Source organism: Oncorhynchus gorbuscha, linkage group LG06 (assembly GCF_021184085.1).
Source record: "Oncorhynchus gorbuscha isolate QuinsamMale2020 ecotype Even-year linkage group LG06, OgorEven_v1.0, whole genome shotgun sequence".
NCBI classification, from domain to species: domain Eukaryota; kingdom Metazoa; phylum Chordata; class Actinopteri; order Salmoniformes; family Salmonidae; genus Oncorhynchus; species Oncorhynchus gorbuscha.
The window spans coordinates 75,947,314-75,957,479 of NC_060178.1; the positions used below are offsets into that span (position 1 = coordinate 75,947,314).

At 42.2% G+C, this 10,166-nt stretch overlaps 1 protein-coding gene across 4 annotated transcripts in view; it reads left to right on the forward strand.

The window, feature by feature from the left end:
• Nucleotides 1-3,870, forward strand: part of LOC124038335 (tau-tubulin kinase 1-like) — a 42,426-nt gene extending 38,556 nt beyond the window's left edge. For all 4 annotated transcript variants that reach the window (XM_046354092.1, XM_046354094.1, XM_046354093.1 and 1 more), the window contains one exon: nucleotides 229-3,870. In XM_046354092.1, coding sequence (XP_046210048.1) covers nucleotides 229-682 — 454 coding nt within the window. In that variant the 3' untranslated portion in view covers nucleotides 683-3,870. The remainder of the gene's footprint in view (nucleotides 1-228) is intronic.
• Nucleotides 3,871-10,166: the final 6,296 nt, after the last annotated feature.

Genomic DNA, 10,166 nt, shown 5'->3' on the forward strand with positions numbered 1-10,166 from the left:
AGTTATAACATATCTGACAGGAAACACATGCTCTTATCAATCTCTTGCCTTCTGTCGACTGTGTTGTTCACCCTGTCCTTTGAATAATATTCTGCATGGATAATAATATTTATGTTATTTGAAAGACTCCATATTATAAACTCAAAGCATCCTTATAGAACATAATTGAGGATTCAAAGCATCATTCTAGATCTCTGACTATTTCTGTGTTGTGTTTCTGTCTTTCAGGCATCAATCTCACAAACCCAGGACCCCAAGCATGAATGTTCCACTGCACCAGAGGTCCCAGACTCTGCAATCCCGACCTGGACCCGGGGCCGACTCCACCCTATTCTCCACCTCCCGAACCCCCCTGCGTGGGGTCATCTTCCGAGCCCCTCACTCTGCATTCCCCTCCCCCCGTAGCCTCAGCACCTCCCCCCGCAGCTACTCCACCTCCCGGACCGACAGCCCCTCCCCTCAGCGCCCACGACGGGGGGCTGCAGTCACAGAGGTCCGTAGGCAGCTCATATCTGTGCGGGCGCAGACTGCACTTCCGCTAAAACCCAGACCGCCTCAGACCGAGGACTCCTCCGCCACTGGGATGCCCAGAAGGCGAGGCAAATTTTACCCATCGTCATCTACATCCACACCCACTAAGGGGAAGTCAGATGCTTCTGAGAGCAAGACAGCCACCAGATAATATAGGCTAGCCCAGGGCAATCTATATATCAGTCTATCCAAACCTCACTTCACACACCCCTTTATCTACTGTATGTCAGAGTAACTCCACAACCACAAATGTGTTTGTCGCAAATTGTGCAAAAACGCTTTGTTTTAACTCTCAGCTTAAGAATACAAAGAGAGGTCTGCTTCAAATTACAATTAAGCCCAAGAACAAAACAAGTAATAGGGAGCACCAGGCAGCGGTGTGACCCCCAAAGCAGCACAGACTAGGGAAGTGGGTGTTACTAGCCTCTTTCTGCAGCTAAGGCCTCCCTGCTCCAGTCTAGGAACATGTTCTTTAGCAGGGTTCAAATTACACATTGACTCTTGATGGCTCTGCATGACAATGGTGCCCAACGTCCATGTTGTTGATAAATGTGGGGTCCCCCTTTTGTTATGGGGGGGGGGGTCCCCTAGCCCCTCTGTAATTAAATCCTGATCCTGGAGGAATCTAATGGAGTCTGACTCAGTACAACAGCCCTCAAAAGCCTTAATAAGACCTGTTCTAAGACCTGTTCTTATCTGCTCCTCCCATCACAAACGCTTCCAGGGACAAAACAAGAACTGTAACAGGAGAGCAGCAGCCTCATCTGATCTTATTGACTAGTTTGCGTAAAGAAGTGCTTTAAATTAGAATGATCATGTGTGATATGAACATAATACATAGCTAAATTATAGGATTCACTTTATATAGGTCAGACCTCAGAAGTAATTTAGGTAACACTTTATTTGACACTCCTTCTTATGAAGGGTTATCGACTGTTGTATTGCTTCACAAGCATTCACATCACCTTAAAGATTAAGTCAAACAAACTGTACAATAAAGCAATAAGGTGCCAGAGACTGTTATATATCATTAATGTCTCTCTCATGCCTTATTTACCTCTATTGTAAAGTTTCACAATGCTCAATGACTGTATCTATGAGCTGCATTCATGTTGTAAAGCGTTATAACACATAAGGGGGATCAAGTAAAGTTTTACCTTCATGTACATAAGAATCCGATCTGAAATGGTGTTTGATTATAAAAAGGCAATGTGCAGTTTACACTTGGCGTTATTATTTATCTCTCACACCCAATCAGGGACTATCGCAGCTGGTAAGTCTGCATTTGGAGTGAAAAAGTGTGCCGTATCATTGATAACCATTATAGAGTATTTATTATACAGTCTTATTAAGCCCTACGAATGCATCTATAAAGTGCTATGAATGTGCTTATTAGACAATATAACACTTCACGGGGAACTGCTTCAAGTGTTACTAAATGTTACCTACAGTAGGCCTATATCGCCATTTGAAATAGCGGTAATACTACATTAAGTAAAGTATTACAGAAATAAGTGTCATTATTACTCTTTCTTTGTTCATTGAGATAGAACAGGATTTTTGGGGGAATCGAAATGAATGCGTTTTGCAAGATAAAGTCGATGTATCTACTTGTGGCTTTGTAATGGTCCGCATGTGTTCTTGTCTACCTCGGGAGATGGTTTCACCCAGATATGATCACAAGTGGCTTTTCTTTAGGGGAATTCACTGGATGTACCCAGAGATGAACATTACGTCCCAAATGGCACCTTATTCCCTATATAGTGCACTACTTTTGACCAGGGCTCATAGGGGTCTGTTTAAAAGTACTGCACTAAATAGGGAGTTGAGTGCCATTTGGGGCGCATTTTAAATCAGAAACAAATTTGAAGATAGATACTGTGGAATGTGTCCAAATGAACATGATTTCTGTTATTTTTGTATTACAGCTAATACGCATGGATAGGGGGTGCTAGCTATACAGTTTCACGGAATCTTTACTTCAGGTGTAAAATCATCAGTCAATCATTCACATTTCAGAGATTTAGCTAATTCCTTGTTTTTTTTTCAGTTACAAAGAACTATTATTCTGAACATATATGTCCCCTTACTACATGCTGCATATTAAAAACGTCACTGTAGAATATGATTTATTTTGCACTTTAAATGTCACTGTTTATTTGTCTTCTCTTACTGTTAGTCTGCACTTCACATAAAACGTGTTACCATTTAACTTACGGAAATCATAATTTCTCTCAACAAATTACAAGGATAATGCAACTTACAATATAGCGATACATCTACAATAGTACAATGCAACGTTTTAAAATTAATTTATTTTGCTTCGTACAATATCCCAACAACAATACCACAACAAAATGTATTGAGCAATTTAGTAGGACATGCAATCAGGTAGAGCTGCTATGTGATGTGTCAATCATTCACAGTTTAATAAGAAGCCATTTCATTGGCTCACACCAATAAAAGTTTGCTTTTAATTGGTCCATCTATAGTGTGCACCAATTAGCACTTCGAAGAAATGTGCCATGCCTTGCCATTGAAATATACTGGTGTTCCATAATAATTTACCCATAGTGTATTGTACATAATATAGTTACTTCTAGAGACCAGAAGTTATCTTTATTTTTATTTGATAAATCAAGTATTTAGAAAAAAAATGTGTAATTGCATTTGTTTCACTTACTTTCATTTTCAGAAGTGTCAAATTGTTGAACGAGACCTCAAGCTTTAACAATACTGCTTCATTCAAACTAACAAGTCAAAATGTGTTTAACATTTCTGTGGTGTTAAATATACAGCATTTGTTTAGTTTGAAATTATTCTTAATAATGTTTGGTGAGAAAGAGAACTTATGGAAAGTTATCAGAACAAATACTTGCAGCAATGACAAACTACAACATTCATAATTAAATATGGTATTTTAAATTGAAGTGCAACGAAATGCTAACCAATCAAGGGTATTACGGACTACATGTACCTACTTTTTAAAGAACACCAAGATAAAGTATCCAATGTAAACAGGGAACTATTGTACATGTACTTAATCTTTAACTTTGATTAAAGATCTATCTACAAACAAGAGTAATGAATCGATGAATACATAAAATGATGGTAGGAAGAGGGAGAAATGATATTATTCTGTTATGGGTACATTCAAGACGTTTTCTGTCCTCCATCCACGTTTACTTATCTGGACTATTGATCTTCCCAATCTAGGACAGACTTTGCATGAATGTGTTTCATTAATTAAATCATTATCAAATAAACTGCTTATTATATGAACTAGCTTGCTGACAAGTTATCTATTTCATCAATGATGACTGACAATAAAGACCTGCTTCGTTCATGTTGGTATTGACCATTGTCTTGGTTTGAATCGATTGCCTTGTTTAGCTCACCAACATGGATACCCTACATGTAGATTCTTTGCATTATGGTGGCATATACATTTCATATTGGTTTTCCAAACTGGTATTACACCTTTTATATATGTAACATGCACAACATTCTAACAATCGTTGCAGTGAAATTATGCACTGAAATGTGTCTAATGTATGCTATGGTTTAAAAGAACTCAAACAAATGGCGAATATTCTGTGGTCAGATGTTCTAAGATTTTCTTAACATGTAAAGGAAAGAGTGCCACCTAGTGAAAATTATGCACTTTTGCTTTTGTTCTGTTCACGTCATAGTCAAGTACAGTCACGTCTAATATTATTGGCACCCTTGATAAAAATGAGCTAAAAATAAATATTTCAAATACTGAGCTATATTGTAAGCTCAAAGAAATTAAGAAATTATCTTATTTTATACTAACACAGTTGCTCAGAGACATACATTTTCTTTAACAAGTAATTTAAATTAAAGGATGTAAAAAGATATGTCAAAAAATGATTGGCACCCCTGTTTTCAATACTCTGCACCCTCCCTTTGCGAGGATAACGGCACTGAGCCTTTTTCAAAAATATTTTATGAAATTAGATAACACATTGGGAGGGATCTTAGACCATTCCTCCACACAGAATCTTTCCAGATCCTTGATATCCTTCATCTGCGCTTAATTAAGTTCATGATTCCGTTGCCCTTTAAACCTGTTAAACTCTGAGTGGTTGTTTTGGACCAGTGCGTTTGGGGGATATATCATTTGAAAGCTACAGTCCTTGTCTTTTTGAAAATTGAACCCAGGTCTTACTGCTGGCAATGTCATAAGAAACTTCCCCCACCACCCCTCTCCTCATGAAGGCCTTAAATCATGGACCAGTGCGTTTGGGGGATATATCATTTGATATATGAAATGTAGGTCAAGTCACCAAAAGTGGCAACATTTAGTATGCATGGAAAGGGTACACCTTGATGGTCATTGTAAAGCGAGGCATTTCCTTCTCCATCCACATTACTTTGTGTGCATCTTCCACATGCGCCGTTGTTCTAGCTCATTGTTTACAATAGGAAAAGTAAATAGGAAAATAAGTTTGATGTTTCCTCACCTGTCTGTGTCTACTTTTTTTCAACAAACTCCAAAAAATGAAAAGCCCTGATGACTAAGGTCATTGTAAGATGTCAGGCTTGAAAATCCATTAGGCCATTTTGGCACAGTCACTCAAATCAAATCAATGTTATTGGTCACATACACATAGATAGCAGATGTTAATGCGAGCGTAGCGAAATGCTAGTGCTTCTAGTTTTGACCGTGCAGTAATATCTAACAAGTAATCTAACAATTTCACAACAACTACCTTATACACACAAGTGTAAAGGAATTAATAAGAATATATACATATAAATATATGGATGAGCAATGGCCGTGTGGCATTGGCAAGATGCAGTAGATGGTATAGAGTACAGTATATACAGTTGAAGTCAGAAGTTTACATACACTTAGGTTGGCGTCATTAAAACTCGTTTTTCAACCACTCCACAAATTTCTTGTTAACAAACTATAGTTTTGGGAAGTCGGTTAGTACTACTTTGTGCATGACACAAGTAATTTTTCCAACAATTGTTTACACACAGATTATTTCACATATAATTCACTGTATCACAATTCCAGTGGGTCAGAAGTTTACATACACTAAGTTGACTGTGCCTTTAAACAGCTTGGACAATTCCAGAAAATGATATCATGGCTTTAGAAGCTTCTGATAGGCTAATTGACATCATTTGAGTCAATTGGAGGTGTACCTATGGATGTATTTCAAGGCCTACCTTCAAAATCAGTACCTCTTTGCTTTTAACATTTACATTTAAGTCATTTAGCAGACGCTCTTATCCAGAGCGACTTACAAATTGGTGCATTCACCTTATGACATCCAGTGGAACAGCCACTTTACAATAGTGCATCTAAATATTTTAAGGGGGGTGAGAAGGATTGCTTTATCCTATCCTAAGTATTCCTTAAAGAGATGGGGTTTCAGGTGTCTCCGGAAGGTGGTGATTGACTCCGCTGTCCTGGCGTCGTGAGGGAGTTTGTTCCACCATTGGGGAGCCAGAGCAGCGAACAGTTTTAACTGGGCTGAGCGGGAACTGTACTTCCTCAGTGGTAGGGAGGCGAGCAGGCCAGAGGTGGATGAACGCAGTGCCCTTATTTGGGTGTAGGGCCTGATCAGAGCCTGGAGGTACTGAGGTGCCGTTCCCCTCACAGCTCCGTAGGCAAGCACCATGGTCTTGTAGCGGATGCGAGCTTCAACTGGAAGCCAGTGGAGAGAGCGGAGGAGTGGGGTGACGTGAGAGAACTTGGGAAGGTTGAACACTAGACGGGCTGCGGCGTTCTGGATGAGTTGTAGGGGTTTAATGGCACAGGCAGGGAGCCCAGCCAACAGCGAGTTGCAGTAATCCAGACGGGAGATGACAAGTGCCTGGATTAGGACCTGCGCCGCTTCCTGTGTGAGGCAGGGTCGTACTCTGCGGATGTTGTAGAGCATGAACCTACAGGAACGGGCCACCGCCTTGATGTTAGTTGAGAACGACAGGGTGTTGTCCAGGATCACACCAAGGTTCTTAGCGCTCTGGGAGGAGGACACAATGGAATTGTCAACCGTGATGGCGAGATCATGGAACGGGCAGTCCTTCCCCGGGAGGAAGAGCAGCTCCGTCTTGCCGAAGTTCAGCTTGAGGTGGTGATCCGTCATCCACACTGATATGTCTGCCAGACATGCAGAGATGCGATTCGCCACCTGGTCATCAGAAGGGGGAAAGGAGAAGATTAATTGTGTGTCGTCTGCATAGCAATGATAGGAGAGACCATGTGAGGTTATGACAGAGCCAAGTGACTTGGTGTATAGCGAGAATAGGAGAGGGCCTAGAACAGAGCCCTGGGGGACACCAGTGGTGAGAGCGCGTGGTGAGGAGACAGATTCTCGCCACGCCACCTGGTAGGAGCGACCTGTCAGGTAGGACGCAATCCAAGCGTGGGCCGCGCCGGAGATGCCCAACTCGGAGAGGGTGGAGAGGAGGATCTGATGGTTCACAGTATCGAAGGCAGCCGATAGGTCTAGAAGGATGAGAGCAGAGGACATCATGCTTGACATCATGGGAAATCAAAAGAAATCGGCCAAGACCTCAGAAAAAAATTGGAGACCTCCACAAGTCTGGTTCATCCTTGGGAGCAATTTCCAAATGCCTGAAGGTACCACGTTCATCTGTAAAAACAATAGTATGCAAGTATAAACACCATGGGACCACGCAGCCGTCTTACCGCTCAAGAAGGAGACACGTTCTGTCTCCTAGAGATGAATGTACTTTGGTGCGAAAAGTGCAAATCAATCCCAGAACCACAGCAAAGGACCTTGTGAAGATGCTGGAGGAAACAGGTACGAAGGTATCAATATCCACAGTAAAACGAGTCCTATATCGTCATAACCTGAAAAGCCACTCAACAAGGAAGAAGCCACTGCTCCAAAACCGCCATAAAAGAGCCAGACTACTGTTTGCAACTGCACATGAGGACAAAGATCGTACTTTTTGGAGAAAGGTCCTCTGGTTTGATGAAACAAAAATAGAACTGTTTGGCCATAATGACCATAGTTATGTTTGGAGGAAAAAGGGGGAGGCTTGCAAGCTGAAGAACACCATCCCAACCGTTTTTGCACAGAGGTGGCAGCATTATGTTGTGGGGGTACTTTGCTGCAGGAGGGACTGGTGCACTTCACAAAATAGATGGCATCATGAGGGAGGGAAATTATGTGGATATATTGAAGCAACATCTCAAGACATCAGCCAGGAAGTTTAGCTTGGTCGCAAATGGGTCTTCCAAATGGACAATGACGCCAAGCATACTTCCAAAGTTGTGGCAAAATGGCTTAAGGACAACAAAGTCAAGGAATTGGAGTGGCAATCACAAAGCCCTGACCTCAATCCTATAGACAATTTGTGGGCAGAACTGAAAAAGTGTGTGTGAGCAAGGAGATCTACAAACCTGACTCAGTTACACCAGCTCTGTCAGGAGGAATGGGCCAAAATTCCCCCAACTTATTGTGGGGAGCTTGTGGAAGGCTACCCGAAACATTTGACCCAAGTTAAACAATTCAATGGCAATGCTACCAAATACTAATTGAGTGTATGTAAACTTCTGACCCACTAGGAATGTGATGAAAGAAATAAAAGCTGAAATAAATAATTCTCTCTACTATTATTCTGACATTTCACATTCGTAAAATGAAGTGGTGATCCTAACTGACCTAAAACACGAAATTTTTACTAGGATTAAATGTCAGCTATTGTGAAAAACCGAATTTAAATGTATTGGCTAAGGTCTATGTAAACTTCTGACTTCAACTGTACATATGAGATGAGTAATTTAGGGTATGTAAACATTATATAAAGTGGCATTGTTTAAAGTTACTAGTGATACATTTATTTAATCCAATTTTTGTATTATTCAAGTGGCTAGAGTCAGTATGTTGGCAGCATGTTGTCAGTATGTTGGCAGCAGCCACTCAATATTAGTGATGGCTATTTAACAGTCTAATGGCCTTGATTTGTTCTGACCTCGCCTTCTGGATGATAGCGGGGTGAACAGGCAGTGGCTCGTGTGGTTGTTGTCCTTGATGATCTTTTTGGCCTTCCTGTGACATTGGGTGGTGTAGATGTCTTGGAGGGCAGGTAGTTTGCCCCCGGTGATGCGTTGTGCAGACCTCACTACCCTCTGGAGAACCTTACGGTTGTGGGTGGAGCAGTTGCCGTACCAGGCGGTGATACAGCCCGACAGGATGCTCTCGATTGTGCATCTGTAAAAGTTTGAGTGAGTGTGAGTGTTTTCGGTGACAAGCCAAATTTCTTCAGCCTCCTGAGGTTGAAGAGGCACTGTTGCACCTTCTCCACCATGCTGTCTCTGTGGTTGGACCATTTCAGTATGTCCGTGGTGTGTAAGCCGAGGAACTTAAAACTTTCTACCTTCTCCACTACTGTCCCGTCAATGTGGATATGGGGGTGCTTCCTCTGCTGTTTCCTGAAGTCCAGGATCATCTCTATTTTGTTGACGTTGAGTGTGAGGTTCTTTTCCTGACACCACACTCCCAGGGCCCTCACCTCCTCGCTGTAGGCCGTCTCGTTGTTGTTGGTAATCAAGCCTACCACTGTAGTGTCGTCTGCAAACTTGATTATGGAGTTGGAGGCGTGCATGGCCACGCAGTCATTGGTGAACATGGAGTACAGGAGAGGGCTGATAATGCACCCTTGTGGGGCCCCGGTGTTGGGGATCAGCAGGGTGGAGATGTTGTTTCCTACCCTCACCACCTGCGGGCGGCCCGTCAGAAAGTACAGGAACCCAGTTACACAGGGCGGGGTCGAGACCCAGGATCTCAAGCTTAATGACGAGTTAAGGGTACTATGGTTTTAAATGCTGAGATTTAATCGATAAACAGCATTCTTACATAGGTATTGTTCAGATGGGTTAGGGCAGTGTGATTGCGATTGCGTCGTTTGTGGACCTATTGGGGTGGTAAATTAATTGGAGTGGGTCTAGGGTGTCAGGTAGGGCGGAGGTGATATGATCCTTAACTAGTCTCTCAAAGCACTTCATGAGTGAGTGCTATGGGGGCGATAGTCGTTTAGCTCAGTTACCTTAGCTTTCTTGGGAACAGGAACAATGGTGGCCTTCTTGAAGCATGTGGGGACAGAAGACTGGGATAGGGATTGATTGAATATGTCCATAAACACACCAGCCAGCTGGTCTGCGCATGCTCTGAGGACGCGGCTAGGGATGCCGTCTGGGCCGGCAGCCTTGTGAGGGTTAACACGTTTAAATGTTTTACTCACGTCGGCTGTGGTGGAGAGCCCGCAGGCCAAACCTTCATACCATAAACGCTAACCGGTACACACAGCCTACATCGTTGTCACCATATTTGCTAACGTCATAATCAACATAGCTAGCTAGTAGAACTAGAGTGTTAGTAAACCCCCTACAATCATGTAGTACAGTGTACAGCAAGCAGTTTCGCAGTTACAATTGCGGACTCCGGTGGCAGGAAATTAATAAAACCAAAAGCTTACCTTGACTTGGAAGAGTCAAGAAGGAAATGGCAGAGCAATTTCCACATAGTGCATCTTCAAGTGAAAGTTTTTTTTAAATACAACAAAATATAGCTAGCTCTCTCTCTCCAAAACTTTTCAACTACTGTCTTTCTCTCTCTGAGTCA